Source organism: Sphaeramia orbicularis, chromosome 18 (genome assembly GCF_902148855.1).
Source record: "Sphaeramia orbicularis chromosome 18, fSphaOr1.1, whole genome shotgun sequence".
Taxonomy (NCBI): domain Eukaryota; kingdom Metazoa; phylum Chordata; class Actinopteri; order Kurtiformes; family Apogonidae; genus Sphaeramia; species Sphaeramia orbicularis.
The window spans coordinates 30956064-30973177 of record NC_043974.1 but is presented as its reverse complement, the minus strand read 5'-3'; the positions used below and the strand labels follow the sequence as shown (position 1 = coordinate 30973177).

At 33.5% G+C, this 17114-nt stretch overlaps 1 protein-coding gene across 20 annotated transcripts in view; it reads right to left on the bottom strand.

Moving 5' to 3' along the window:
• The window catches only part of LOC115438263 (adhesion G protein-coupled receptor L3), a 547718-nt gene that overhangs the window by 151455 nt on the left and 379149 nt on the right, over window positions 1-17114 (bottom strand). For all 20 annotated transcript variants that reach the window (XM_030161717.1, XM_030161720.1, XM_030161723.1 and 17 more), the window contains 2 exons: window positions 9771-9874; window positions 3795-3980 (listed from right to left, as the gene is read on the bottom strand). In XM_030161717.1, the coding sequence (XP_030017577.1) occupies window positions 3795-3980; window positions 9771-9874 (290 nt within the window). The remainder of the gene's footprint in view (window positions 1-3794; window positions 3981-9770; window positions 9875-17114) is intronic.

Here is a 17114-nt window from a genome sequence, read left to right as displayed (position 1 = left end):
GGCAAATGGTTCAATCCGGCTCTTGGGATGAATTTGTGAAATGCAAAAATTACACTGAAGATGTTAACAACCAAGGATGTTAAAATCATTTTAGGTCAATTCAATCTAAAAATGATCAGACCAGTAAAATACTATCATAATAACCTATAAATAATGAAAACTGTAAATTTTTCTCTTTGTTTTTGTGTAAAAAAGTAAAATTACACAAGAATATTTACATTTACAGACTAGCCTTTTACAAAAAATGTCAATATCTAAAATGTCTTAAGAGAAGTATGTGGAATTTTAACAATATTCTCCCTGTTATTTAATGTTTTGTGTATTTGTAGATCCGCTGTGATCTCTACGTTGTGATTCACATGTGTAAATGATAAACTAAGGCATAATATTCTTAACATTGCACTTATTTTACTAAAGAATTTTCAGGTTGTTCAATATTTGTTCATGTTATGTCCGAGTACAATTCATATTCATTACGGAATTTTAATTTTTTCAATCAAAAGTTATTATTATCCTATTATTTAAGTAAGTATTTCATAATTTAATGTTTTGTTTTGTTTTTTTGCAGTAAAACAAAGACAAAAATTTGGAGTTGTCATTATTTATAGGTTATTATGTTATTATTTTACAGGTCCGGCCCACTTTATGTCATATCAGGCTGTATGTGGCCCCTGAACTACAATGAGTTTGACACCCCTTTTTTACATCATTATAAATGATAAATAACATTGCAACAAAGGTATATATAGTTTAATTCTCATGACCAAGGAACTGATGAATATCTGGAGTTATTCCCTGAGCATCTTCAATGGCCACTCACTGCTCCTAATGTGTGCTAATGCTAATTGCTAATGCTAATTCCAGGTACAGTGTATGTATTAGGATAGTAAAATCCAGATAACTTACACTAAAGTGAGTTATCCTAAACCTCAATCTTCATAGTTATCAATTCATATTACATGTCTAATATCTTTTATTAGCCTGGCCAACCATCTGTCTTTCTAAATGAGAAATCCGTCTGGAATCATGGGGCTTGAATCCACATATGAAGGCGGGACTAACAGGCAACGAGTAAACCAATCACAGACAAGTGAGACTTTTGTCAGAGAAATTTAAGAATACAGAGTGCAATCTGTAACTCAATCCTTATGTTTGAATCTAGTAAACAACTGACAACAGTTGTAAGGAGATTCGCAAACCTGGAACTGACTTTGACTCACGACAAAAAGAAGTCTGACGCACTGCAAAACACCCGCCCTCCAGAGTTGCGATTGGTTCGATACAGAATAGATCATGCATATGTGTCTGTATGTAGCTGTGTTTTTTTTTTTGCATATTTTACTTCTGATTTTATTATAAAGCACTTTGTGATATATTTCTGCAAAAAGTGCGAATATAAATCAACTTTATTATATTATTATTACAGTGCTTTGTCCTATATTCTTTCTTAAAAAGTACAAGTTGTCTAAAATGCATAAAAATAATCCCATGTATTATCATTTTTAATACAAACTATATTATAAAGACATTGTAATTTCAGTTGAGGACTTATTCTATTAAATAATGAATTCAGTGCCTTTTAAGACTTGGTAGTGATCTGCAGAAACCCTGATTAAAAGCAAAACTGAAGACTTCAGCAGTTGCCTTGAGTGTTGCGTTTTATGAGAATCCTTTCTTTTTTCAAGAGGTATTATAAACTGGAGTCGCTCCTTGATGTGAATTTGCTCATCACATTGCCTTCTGAGGCCTTTTGGCCATCTTTACTGCCTCCCACTCCATTGGAGAAAACTGGCACTAAAATCTCAATGGGGACATCTGTGTGTGTTGCGGCAATGAAATAAAAAACGTCAGAGAAAGCTATTTGAGAACAGGTGTTCGTGTTCCTCTACAAGTGAAGCTGCTCCAACAAATTAACAACTGACATTTTGAATTTCACTGATGTTTGCTTTTCTGCTGGCTGCTCCGCACACACAAAGTATTATTTTAGCTTGCTTTGCCTGAGTGCCCCTTGCTGTGCTCTACTGTGAATTGGGGAATAAATGCATTAGCTTCAGGTTCAGCAAAAATATATATTTAAAAAAAAAAAAAAAAAAAAAAAAATCCATGCTCCTACAGCTTAGATCCGGCCCACTGGAATCTTACCCTGTCCCATTAGTAAAAATCAAGTGATACAAAATGTAGTGCTTTTGACGATCATAGCACGTGGATAACATGTTTTAAACCACAGGTGTCAAACATGTGGCCCGGTGGCCAAATCCGGCCCGCCAAAGGGTCCAGTTTGGCCCTTGGGATGAATTTGAGAAATGCAAAAATTACACTAAGATATTAACCCTTTCATGCACTGTCCACTCCAGTGGACAGTTATTCTACAGCTGTTTTCTTGTATATTAATGGGTTTTGTTGTTTTAGTTCCATATCAGCCAACACAGTGGACGCTTATGCACCATCCCATACACTGTAATTCAGATCATTACTGTAACTTTGCTGTTCTTGATAATCCTGATCTGCACTAACATGTTCGAGTGTAAATCAATTATTTGTTAGACAAGAAGGTTTTTTTTTGCATATTATCTCCATGAAGTGAGTAATTACTAGCATTAGAATATGTTAAAATGTGAGAAGACATCAGATTAGCAGCATTAAAAATGTTTTTATTTCATTGTTTTCATATCACTTTCTGATATTGGGTTTTAAACACTTGTTTCTTTACTTCAAAAATTAAATGCATGGATATTTTTGTAACTCCATCGAAAAAAAAAAAAACTCAATTTCATTGTTTTTTTCATGGCTAAACACTGAAGAAAAAAATCTTGACTAAGGTTTTCATAATTCGTGCATGAAAGGGTTAACAATCGTTTTAGTTCAGGTTCCACATTCAGAGCAATTTAATCTCATGTGAGCAGGACCAGTAAAATACTATCATAATAACATACAAATAATGACAACTCCAAATGGTTCTCTTTGTAAATGTAAATATTTTCATGTATTTACACTAAAAAAAAAAGTTTAATTCCACACAAATGTGAATAACCTGAACAAATATGAACAACCTGAAATGTTTTAAGAGAAGTAAGAACAATTTTAACAAGATTCTGCCTCATATTAAATATTTTATGTACCGGTATTTGTAGATCCACTGTGATCTGTAAGTTATAATGTACATGTGTAAATGATAAACTGAGGCTGAATATTGTTAAAATTACACTCATTTTTTCAGTTTCTTCATGTTATTCACATTGTTTGAAAGGACAGTTTGTAGATGTAAACCTTTTCATCATGTAAATTTACTTTTTTTGCTCTAAAACATAGAGAAAAGTTTGGAGTTGACATTATTTATATGTAATTATGTTATTATTTTACTGGTTCGGCCCACTTCAGATCAAATTTGAACTAAAATGAGTTTGACACCCCTGTTTTAAACTACATCAAAGTGAAATAAAAAAAGTGATCGCACACTACATGATACTACAGTTAGAAATGAGGCCGTAACATCCACTCAAAATGGAAATGTCTACTTTTTTTTTTTTTTAGTATGCACTAGAACACATAAAAATGGTGTGTATCATTTTATCTGACAGCACCGGGCCAGTAGCAGATCATTAAAAGAATACCCACTGTTCAGGTTTGACTGATTTCAAGTCTTCAGGTAGGTACGTTTCATTTCAAGAAGGTTTTTAGAAGGTTTTGAGGATTTTATTAACTTCCACAAGTGGCATAATCTTTCACCTAAAATTCCGTGAGGCATATGTGAATTTAGGGGCACTTTTTATCTTTCGGTTTCAACTATTTCTTACCTTGTTGAGGCTTCGGGCTGCACTATCCTTGCCACCTGGGGTGAGGTTTCTCAGCTGCACGTCCAGGAGATCCACCAGCTGAACCATGGCCTTGACTGTGTAGGTGATGTCTCCTGCCTGGAGATTACTTTTAGTTTGCTCTGCTAGCTCTCTAGCAATAACGGCAGCCGTCTCACCAGCTTTTATCTGCGAAAAAACACATTTAAAAAATCCATCTGGGTTAGGTATTTTCTTTAACAAACTAAAGAAATCCCAAAATAAGCTTCTGCTTCTTACTGTAACAACATCTATTCACCACCTACACACTAGAAATGACAAATTGCAGTATACAACAAACACGTGCCCCAAAAATGACTCCAGTGTAGCCTATACATTTCCCCCAAGTGCTCCCGTATCGCACACAATTAACACAGTGAAGCGAACTGTACGCTGAGGCCAATATTGTATCCGGAAGCAATTATGAAATCAACAATTGAGTGAATTTCCCCAGGCAGCTTTACACCTTTATGAAAATAATGGGGAGCGCCACAGCCTGGAGCAAGGCATTTTATATGTTGTACACAGAGGGTAGATTATATTGGGCATTTAGTTTTTCTGGTGTTTGAAAGCAAATGTGGATTTTTCCTCGGTGAAAAATATCATCGATTGTTTGTGAGTCTCGTTTTAAAGCATCAGAACGCAACACTTTTAGCAGCAATGACAACGTTAGCTTTTAAACTGTTAGCATCATAAATATCTAATCTACCGGGTTATATTAGGATTAGGTTAGTTTATTTGTTAAAAGGTTCATTTTCAACCAGCCTGATGTTGGTTTGACTACTTAGCGAGTTCTTGGCAATTAAATCGATCTGTATCCTATCTGAGTGATTACACTGGTCAACAACAAATTTATTGTTTAAGTTTTTTGAGCTGATTTAGGATAATTTTGGTGTGCTGAATCCAAAAATCACATTCATTTTGCTCAATCAGGTCAACTTTCTGAACTATGCTACATAGTGGCTTTGTTACATTTTTGCTTACATTTATGGGCATTTTCACATCATATGATACAAAATTCTTTCCTATTTCTTGCAATAAACGAGTTCTGAAGATTCTACTTTTGCCAATTTATGATTAATGTTTTTTTTTTAATATTACAGGTGAATGAAATGGCTTCAACTAGAAGATCTTGCAAAAATAAGCCTGACGTATTCTGTTACATCTGTGGTGAATACACCATTGCACCTAACAGGAATCCTGTTAGAAAATAATTTTTTTTCTCTTAAAACCTATTTTGGGTGAGAACTATATAAAAAAAATCAACTGATAAAGTCACAAAAATGTTATCAATTTTGTGAGAAGATCAAATTTTTCAAAATCAAATTAGCAAAAAAACCTGACCTGATATATTTATTTATAGATTGCCAGTGACCCAAAATAGTTTGGATTACATTTTGGTAAAAGCAGGAAAAGTTTTAATTTTTTATGAATTTTTTAAAATATTTTTTTTTTTCCCCATTTACTTGTAATGGGCAAAACTTCACATGTCTGTAGCAGCAAAACTATTGGTTGAATTCATAACAAATTGGGTTAATAGATTGCCAGTGACTCAGAATAGATGTGGTTACATTTTGGGAAAAGTAGGTCAAAGTTCAAGTTTTGTATGAATTTTTAAAATCGTTTTTCTTTTCCCATTTATTTATAAAAATGTCTATAAAAACATCAATTTTGTTTCAATTTACTTCAAACTTGCCGCATACATAGAGGCTATTGATATGCTGACATCACCACACGCATGATGACATCAGCTGGATTGATGCCAAAATAAGATACAATATGTGCGAGGGGCACTTGTTTGTGTGTTACTTGGAAGTAATTTATTTCTTGCTTTGTAAAATATGTGTGTTTTTGTTTTTTTTTTCACCAGGTGTACTAGTAAGTCACTAACTAACTAATGCATACCTTAATATAATATGCTACTAATGGATTCTACATCTATCTATAACACAGGTGTCAAACATGTGGCCCAGGGGCCAAATCCGGCCCGCCAAAGGGTCCAATCTGGCCCGTGAGATGAATTTGTGAAATGCAAAAATTACACTGAAGATATTAACAGTTAAGGATGTTCAAATCATTTTAGGTCAGACCAGTAAAATACTATCAAAATAACCTATAACTAATGAAAACCATAAATTTTCCTCTTTGTTTTAGAGTAAAAAAAAACAAAAAAAAAACACAAAAATGTTTACATTTACAGACTAGCCTTTTACAATAATGTGAATAACCTGAAATGTCTTAAGAGAAGTAGGTGGAATTTTAACAATATTCTGCCTGTTACGAAATGTTTTGTGCATTTGTAGATCCACTGTGATCTGTACGTTAGAATGAACATGTATAAATGATAAACTGAGGTGTAATACTGTTTATTTTTCTTAAGAATTTTCAGGTTGTTCATATTTGTTCATATTATGTTCCTGTACAGTTCATAGATGTAAACAGTTTCATTACAACATTTTACTTTTTTTCCGTCAAAAACATAGACAAAACTTTGGAGTTGACATTATTTATCAGTTCTTATCCTATTATTTATATTATTTTACTGGTCCGGCCCACTTCAGATCATATTAGGTTGAATGTGGCCCCTGAACTAAAATGAGTTTGACACCCCTGATCTATAATTATTATTATTATGACATACTTACTATCTTTATCGTCACATAACTTTAATAAACATCCCGACCTCTTGTGTAACTGGTGCAGTCGGTGCAGTTCAAAGGTAAGTTACCTTGCCAGTGTGGACTAATGGAAAGGTGCATAAGAGGTGCATATGAGCCTCCAAACATCTGTGGCATCATCTAAAATAGACCCATCATGATTTACTCTGGCATCACCTGCTATCATTGCCTCTGAGTTTATTAGTGAAGCCAATTACGCTGCTTAAATTGGTCTTCACAGAGGTGTATGCTGGGAAACATGACTTTGGAAGATGTTTTTCTCTTTTCCCTCTATGCTCTCATTTCCTAATGAGTAGAGCTGTGGTTTGGAGGCAAATCACCCTGTTTTCTTTTTTTTTTTTTCCCCCTCTCTTTTTTTATTTGGGCTACATGATGTCATTTCATTGTCTTTTATTTTCTCTGTCTTCCTTTCTCATTTTGTCTACCAAACCATCTGGTAATGAGCAGTGCCACGTACGTACAGGACAATGGCTCTAGATATAAACTAACGAAGTGCCAGATGGGCTTTCCACATCACTGGCAGGTTGATCTTCATTAAAGCCTTCCTGTCTCCACCGTGTCAGCCTCACCGCTCAAGTATGATTTGCTTGAAAAAAGATTAATAACACTTATGTTAAAAATACATTTATTCAATTTTTCTCCTGCTTTCATCGGCCTGGTTTCTACATTTTAACAAGAACACTGATGTTGGATTCATGCGGCAACTTAGTAAAAGCAGAACAGCTTCTATGGCAGGGGTGACAAACATACGGCCTGTGGGCTAAAACCGGCCCCTGGGATCAATGTCTGAAATGCAATAAATTATATTATATATTTACAATCACAGGTGTCAGTATCATTTTAGTTCAGGGGCCACATACAAACCAATATGATCTCATCATAATAACCTATAAATAATGACAACTCCAGCTGTTTCTGTTCGTTTCAGTGTAAAAAAGTAAAATTATGTGAAAATGTTTACATTTACAAACTATCCTTTCTTTTGCCTACTTTTGTTCAAAATAAAGTCTATCCATATCTATATGTCTATACTGTATCTATATCTATATTTATATCTGCATCTATCTATATATGTTTCTATATCTGTATCTATATCTGTACATATCTATATTTATATCTGTATCTATCTATATATGTATCTGTATCTATATCTATATATCTGTATTTGTATTTGTATCTGTATCTATATCTGTGTATGTACCTATATCTATATCTATATTTGTATCTGTATCTATATCTATATCTGTTTCTGTATCTATATATGTATCTGTATTTATAGCTGTGTATTTATCTATAGCTGTATCTATATCTGTATTTGTATCTATATCTATATCTGTATTTGTATCTGCATCTATATATCTGTATATATATCTGCATTTGTATCTATATTTGTATCTGTATCTATATATCTGTATCTGTCTCTGTATCTATATCCATATATGTATCTGTATTTATAGCTGTGTATGTATCTATATCTGTATTGATATCTGTATTTGTATCTATCTATCTATCTATCTATCTATCTATCTATCTATCTATCTATCTATCTATCTATCTATCTATCTATCTATCTATCTATCTATCTATCTATCTATCTATCTATCTATCTATCTATCTATCTATCTATCTATCTGTATATATATATATATATATATATATATATGTTTCTGTATCTATATCTGTATTTGTATCTGTATCTATATATATATCTGTATCCATATCTGTTTCTGTATCTATATCTGTATCTATATCTATATCTGTATTTATAGCTGTGTATGTATCTATATCTGTATTTGTATTTGTATCTATATCTGTTTCTGTATCTATAACTGTATATATGTATCTGTATTTATATCTGTGTATGTATCTATATCTGTATTTGTATCTGGATCTATATAACTGTATCTATATCTGTTTCTGTATCTATATCTGTATTTGTGTCTATATTTATATATCTGTATCCTTTCACAAAAATGTGAATAACCTCAACAAATAGAGAAATAAGTACAATTTTAACAGTATCATTCCTATTACTAAATGTTTTGTGTATTTGTAGATCCACTGTGATCTCTAAGTTGTACTGCACATTGGTAAAGAATAAACTGAGGCATAATATGGTTAAAATTGCCCTATTTTTCTGAAGAAATTTCAGAGTGTTGATGCTATTCACATTTTCTCAAAGGACAGTTTGTAGATGTAAACACTCTCATCACGTAATTGTACTTTTTCCACTCTAAAACACAGATAAACGTTTGGAGTTGTTATGCTTTATGGGGTTATTCTGACAGTATTTTACTGTTTCTGAACGAACACGACACCCCTGCTCTGCGATGAGTTCAACAACAACTTGCGCGTAGTTAATTTCTCCAAACAACAGCCTGTAGGTGAGCTTTATTACACTGCTCAAATGGCAGAAGAAATGCACCTGGTAATTTGTCCCTACTTCTATTTTGTTCCTCAACAGCCATTCGCCATCGATATCCGCCAACTGCCATTTGTTTAATGGGCCGAGCTCGGTGCCGTCGAGTACATCGTAAGTGTTTAAACACGCACGCCTCGGGCTCCTATGAGTTTAAAGGAGAACATTTTCAGCACCGCCCGCGATTCATAACCTGGAACCTCCCGATCCACACTTTTGCAGTTAGCGTTTCCTCTTTTGACTCGATTCTATTACAGGTTTAAACTTAGGCAGCTTTACTGTATATGAGGCTTTGCATAATAACTCGCCTGCAGAGGAGATACCGAGTCGTTTGCGCTTGAGAATTACGGAAATGCGAGTAACTGCTGTGTCATGTCGTATAGGGTCTGGATTAGCCTGTACCCACGAGTCTGTTCCAGTATGGTGTTGCGCTATTGGTTTTCACTCAGCAAGCCATTCCAACACCCACAGTAAACACACACACACACACATGAGTATTGCCCTTCTATTGAGTAATGCCTCTGGCTAATCAATGATATTAACTAACCAATTAAGAGGAGACACAGAACAAAAAGACCGAACCCACAAAAACTCCCGTGACGTCAAAACTTGCGTTATTTGCCGTGGAGAATGTTGTAAGTAAAAGCTAAAAGGCCACATTTTAGTTCAATTAAACTTCCTTGAACACATTTACACATTAAAATAGAGTTCAACATCAGTGCCAAATCCTTTAGGCTATCTTTATTTCATTTAACAGTTGTATCCAAAAGAGACATTTTTGATTATTCTCAAACACAGCACAGTTTTCACACCAAACCGGGTTATTTGGAGTACGGTGCTTACCTTCTGGCTGATGATGTTGACCCAGGGGGAGGTGCAGTTGCCAAAGTCGGGCCCCTGGGGGTCCCAGTAGCCCTCGGGACCCACGCATGTGTAGGAGGCCACACCTGGGGAGGGAACACAGATGGGACGATGCAATTAAATACTAGAATGGTGTGAGGAAAGAAAGAGCAGCTGTGGTTATCATATCGCTCGCTGTGTGGGGGCTTTTAGAGAAACCCCCGGGGAATTAACTCGTAGAAGTCGACGCTCGCATTTCTGATCATATCTCCCCAAAAAAAGATATAAATAATTCATATTGTTGTTTTGTGTGGACGACATATGTTTCATCTGTGGTGAGTTTTAAGATGTACAGTCTCTGGTTGGTCCCTGAAGGCAGCATGTCCATTGGTTAAAGTTTTCTTTAAGACTTAACTGGTGGACTCAGCAGCAAGGTTATTATCGTTAACGAAAACTAACGAAATGACGAAAACTAGAATTGAAAAAACGTTTTCGTTAACTGAAATAAATAAAAACTCGAATTAACCCTTTCATGCATAGTGGTCACTACAGTAGACAGTTACTCTACAGCTTTACTCTTGTATGTTCATGGGTTTTGTTGTTTTAGTTCCATATCAACCAACACAGTGGACGCTTATACCTCATCTCATAAACTGCAATTCATACCATTATTGTAAACTTTGCTGTTCTTGATTGGTTATTGAGTGGAAATCAATCGTTAATATTTATTTTTTGCATATTATCACCATGAAGTGAGTAATAACTCGTATTAGAATATGTTAAAATGTGAGAAAACATCAGATTAGCAGCATTAAACATGGTTTCATTTCACTGTTTTCATATCACTGTATGATATTGGGTTTTAAATACATGTTTCTTTGCTTCAAGAATAAAATTCATGGTGTAGCTGAGTGGACATTTTTGTAACTCCATGAAAAACAGGTTGATTTAAAAAAAAAAATAAAAAATTCAATCACATTGTTTTTTATTCATGCCTAAAGAGGAATAAAAACACTCAGGAAAAAAAAAATCTTGATTAAGGTTCTCATAATTCATGCATGAAAGGGTTAAAAGAAAAAACGATAACTAACTGAAACTGTATTGTGAGCTTACAAAACTAACTAAACAGATAAAAAATTATACATAAAATTCCCTTCGTTTTCATCTTTGTCAATGTCGGACTGATATGAAATTGATTTATTTCGCTCGAGTAATTTTAGCTAGCGGCACCATACGACACTTCACGGTCCGTCACTTGTTTAGTCGTCTTTTCGTCAACATGGAGACTAAAGTTGGGAGAAAACAGAGTCCTGTATGGGATTTATGTTAATACGACGGCAAAAAAGATAAAAGATATTAAAAAAAAAAAAGTACAACTAATACTAAAACTAAGCATTTAGAAAAAAAAAACAGAAACTAATAAAAACTAGCAAACCTGCTCTAAAAACTAATTAAAACTAACTGAATTAGAGGAAAAAAAGTTAAAACTAAATAAAACTAAACCATAATGAAAAATCTAAAACTATTATAACCTTGCTCAGCAGATAGATGTTTTTTTTTTTGTTTTTTTTGTTTTTTTTTATTCCATACCGGTTCACAATGTTCAGTCAGTCAGTGTTTAGTTTGTAGAAAAAAGTCATGCAACAATCATGCACTTCTTCTACCTTTTATTATTATTATTATTATTATTATTATGTTTTTTTGTTTTTTTTTTTTACGAATTTTTACTCTGCCCTCTGAAGGGGAGGCAAGGGGTATTGTTTTTGGTTCGATTTGTTTGTTTCTTAACACTCTAGCAGCAAAATGATTGGCTCAATTCATACCAAATTGGGTTTATAGATTGCCAGTGACCCAAAATAGATGTGATTACAATTTGGGAAAAGTAGGTCAAACTTCACATTTTTTATGAATTTTTAAAATCTTTTTTCTTCTACCATTTACTTATAATGGGTGAAATTTCACGTCTATAAAAACATCAATTTTGTTTCAATTTACTTCAGACTCGCCACAAATATACAGGCAATTGATATACTGACATCAGCTGGCTGACTGGCACTACTTGTTGTTTGTGTGTTTGACTGAAAGACCAGTATTCATTGTCATTTCATGTCGGTTTTACATGTATTGAAACTGAAATACAAAATATACATTATACTCAATTTATTATTATTATTATTATTATTATTATTATTATTATTATTATTAATTCATTCATTTTCTGAACCCGCTTTATCCTCACTCGGGTCACGGGGGTCACTTGGAGCCTATCCCAGCTACATAGGGGCAATATTTTTATTATTATTATCGTCATTATTATTATTATTATTATTATTATTATTATTATTATTATTATTATTATTATTATTATTATTCATTCATTCATTTTCTGAACCCACTTTATCCTCACTAGGGTCACGGGGGTCGCTTGGAGCCTATCCCAGCTACATAGGGGCGATATTATTATTATTATTATTATTATTATTATTATTATTATTATTATTATTATTATTCATTCATTCATTTTCTGAACCCACTTTATCCTCACTAGGGTCACGGGGGTCGCTTGGAGCCTATCCCAGCTACATAGGGGCGATATTATTATTATTATTATTATTATTATTATTATTATTATTATTATTATTATTATTATTATTATTAATCTAGATATTTGGCTATTTTTCATATGTTACACTACTTCTGTGAACAAAACAAATTACTAAATCAATCTGTAATCTCCGTACTTCCATTTACACATAGTAAAAGTGTGTTTTCACAAGTTATTTTACTTTCTAATTTTTCACCTTCAGGGCCCAACATTTTCATCCCAGTGTCCCAGTACAGATGAGTCTTTATTCTACTGATAGCTGGGAATATCCTGCAAATTTTGATATGCAACACATGTGGTATCAGGTTATATAACGTGCCTGAAAAGGTGATTATAAGCAGGTACATTTATATTAGAGACTCCTTAGGGTTAAATAACCTCAATCACCCATTTTTCTTATTACATTTTCTCCTTACAGAATAACACAAACAGGAATGCTTTCAAGCTCTTCAATAAAAAAAAAAAAATAATAATAATGCGTTTTTCTTAACATATCCAAATAAAAATGCAGTGTCCCAAGAAAATGCAATTTGTGAGTGATTAAATTAATGTATGTTGCCAAAAATAAATATAATTGGATGGTTTTTTTTATCGTAAAGCGACTGAAATGAAGTTGCTTCACTCGAGGTCGGCCGAGCTCGCCGACACACCGTCTGTATTTAGTCATTAAAAGTCACACAGCGTCTTCGTGTGTGTGTGAGACAAGTTCGACTTCAGCATGAGAAACAAAATACAGCAAGAAATGGGTGCCAATTAAAGCCGCCATAGTTGAATTCATCACAAAAGGTCAATTAAGCGGGAAGGAGGAAGGTGTCTCTACTGACGGGGATGTGGTTTGGAGACGGAGAACATGAAAACGCTCCATCTGGGCCTCGGAATAAACAACCCTGCACATGCACACTGAGCGTTAAACAACAGGCTCTGACCTTGATCACTTTTAATAAATGGATATATCGCTGGTTTACCCACTGTACTATGGGTTTACGTCTGTGTAATGACACTTGATAATTAATGACTGAACTTACATATCACTGGTTTACTCATTGGACTACACTGAAAACCTGACCCGAGTATTAGACTTATGTTATACAGTGTTTGTTTTTGTTTTTTTTTTAATTGATACGACTGTTGTATTAGACTTATGTTATATAGTGTTTTTTGTTGTTTTTTTTAAAAATTGATACGACTGTTGTATTAGACTTATGTTATATAGTGTTTTTTTTTTTTTTTAATTAATACAGCTGTTGTATTAGACTTATATTATATAGTGTTTTGTTTTTGTTTTTTTAAATTGATACGACTGTTGTATTAGACTTATGTTATATAGTGTTTTTTTTTTATTATTAATACGGCTGTTGTATTAGACTTATGTTATATAGTGTTTTTTTGTTGTTGTTTTTTTAATTGATACGACTGTTGTATTAGATTTATGTTATATACTGTTTTTTGTAATGATTAGGGAGAACTGAATTTCACAAAATCACTCATAAAATACTACAAATCACCTATAAAAGCCTGGCTACGTCTGACCATAGGAATGAAGTGATTATGCTAAACCAGGCTAAGCTAAGATAAGCTAAGCTAACAGAAGGGCTGTGAGAACAAGGCAATCGGTGCACTGCAGTGCAAACTGACTTGCCAATTTATCGAAATCATTAGTACATGACAAATGAATGAATAAAAAACAAGTGGTGAACTCTTCCTTCAGGGTTTTCCAGGCTGGTAGATCCCATCAGAATAGCCCACTGGAACGGTTTGGTAAGACTAGACTGCACTGCATATTCTTCCACCAGCGCAGAATGGGTGCGTCATCGCGACAGGGTTTACATGTCCGAGGAATAATTTAGCCTGGATTCAAAAGTGGATTAAACCAGTGACTTTAATCGGGTTTAAATTTAATCCCAATTTTTCTATTTTCAACTGGAATAAAGTGTTTACATGGGCATCTGAAATAGGATCTAACCTTTAATCAGATTAACCCAGGAATAAAAGTTGTCATGTAAATGCACGGATTGACTTAGCACTATTATTTTATTCATATTAAAAAATTTATAATATTTTATCTTCTACATTTGTCGGTGAAAATGTGGTATTACTCCATGTTTAATTCTCTGATCATGTATCGAGACCAGACGAGATACACAAGGGCATCATGGGAAGGCACTTTTATTTCAGATATTACAGATTATACACCGTGTGCAGAATCAACCCTTAAAGACCCAGAACTATTTTTTGTGGTGACTTTCAAATTAATTTTCCTCTATAATTCACCTTTCGTTACTGATTAATCACTATTGATTCCAATGCAATCCTCTGCATTTTGCATTTTTCACTCAAAATCATGTATTTTCCTATATTCAACTCACTGATCATGTAGATATTCATAAAAGCTCAGCTGTGACAAAAGATTAATTTGTATTTTTAGTTGGAACAGACAATCTATCTATCTATCTATCTATCTATCTATCTATCTATCTATCTATCTATCTATCTATCTATCTATCTATCTATCTATCTATCTATCTATCTATCTATCTATCTATCTATCTATCTATCTATCTATCTATCTATCTATCTATCTATCTATCTATGATCATATCAGAGCTGAGAAACTGTGCCAAAGGTGTTTTTTTCAACAAAATATATCATTAACTGAATGGAAAAATAAGCACCTACAACCACTGTCATTTATCAAATTACATGGGTTTTACTGGTGAATCAGTGTTACAGATGACAGTGTTTCTACATTCACTGTGAAGCCCCTGAACGTCCAAATAAAACACATCTAATGCCAGTGAAATGCTGAAAAACTGCATTTTGCCTGAATTATTCAACTGTATTGATTGGATAAGTGGTTAAAAACACATTAAACATTTTAGATCAATAGATGCTTTTTGTCACCCACAGCTGTTGAGGTCTTTCACGGTTAAAGTAATTTACATTTTATTCTCATATTAACCCTTTCATGCATGAATTATGAGAACCTTAATCAAAATTTTTTTCCTGAATGTTTTTATTCTTCTTTAGGCAGGAAAAAAAACAATGCGATTGAAAATTTTCTTCTGATAAATAAATAAAAAATAATAATAATAATAAAAATAATTGGAAAAAAAATTTAAAAATACATAAAAAAAATAATAATAATGAAAAAAATAAATTATCATGAACCTATTTTTCATGAAGTTGCAAAAATGTCCACTCAGCTGGACACCACACGTTTAATTTTTGACGCACAGAAACATGTATTTACTGATAAATTGTGTGAAAACTATGGGGAGGGTTTGTGATTCTGGGGGTTTATGCTAAGGAGAGATCCACATAATGTTACCAATTCAAGTCAGAAAAGATATGTATTGTAAGATATGTCTTAAAACTGTAGAAACTAACTGTAAAATTAAGTCTCATTACTGTACAGAGACTTACAGTTGTTCTGTTTGAGTTGATTGTTAGGGTTCGGGTTGGTTCAAGGTTAAAGTTGAGGTTGTTTGTTCAACTTTATACAACGCTGGATCCAACAATGAGTCATTCTATAAGATCATCATGTTTGTTACTGTCTTTTCAGAAGCAAATGTTTCTACAAAAAAGTCTAATTTGAGCTCAGGAAAAAAGCCAATGTGACGATACAAGAGAAGAGTGTCTGTTTTAGAAGTAGGAGATTGTTTTCAGTCCAACATCAAACCATTTGGAGATACGTGGTTGGAAAAGGAGAGGTATGAAACGAGAACAATCCGGCCTTTTCCGCTGTACGGCACCGGCTCCACTCTGCTTTCATGCTTTGGTTTTCCACTGGGCAACTGCCAGATCTGGTACCGTTTTTAGTATCACCTTCATCACAGTTCCAAGTGAGGTGAAGCGATACTAAAAGGTGACATGGAAACGCTACAGAATACTGAAGAAAAACAGGAAATGGGACCATTTTAGTTGGAATAAGTCTGAATGGTTGCTCCTAAAACAAACCCAGGGAAGTAAATTAACCAAGTTGGACATTTTTAGTATGAATTAATAGTCAGACATGAATATTTGGTGATTACTTTACAATTAATGTTATGTTGACTCATTAATCTTCATTTAAGTTCAGTCAAAGCTGTTGATAGTCTCATTATTTTCTTTTTGAATGGAAAAATCTGGCAGCTTGTTTATACAGGATTCAGTCTGCAGTTGTTTCCTGTATGATTGTGACAGAATATTTCCCATTTGTATCCGCAGTTTTCCCTACAGTTTCAAGGTCCAAAGTCTTCTTGGATACCATTGCAGTCAAATTAATATAAAGTCAGTGTGGTTGTTTCCAAACTAATCCAACTTTCACTGATTTTAGTTGTAGTTGTTCCCAGTGGAAGCTTTTGGCAAGTTTTGTTTTAAAGTGTTTTAGGTGTTGTTTATCTGCTAAAACTTTAGTACACAGATATGGTAATTATACTGGTCCAAAATTATGTCAAATTACAGTTCTGTGTAAAAATCTCTGGACACTTTTAGCAGGGTTGTAAATTATGAATATATTTATTTACCACTTAACCCTTTAGCAACGGCAATCTCATTGAATTTTGCACTTTACAGGATTCACAAGACTGTAACTCCCGAACCATTTGTGCTATCTGCAAAATTCAAACAGCATCGGAAAGCTGAAATCTTGAGCTTTCCGACACTATATAACACTTTATGGCAGCAGAGTGGTATTACAAGTAGAAAGAAACTGTTTCAGAGACTTCCACAGGTTAAAAAATGCCTAGAAATAACAAAAAATA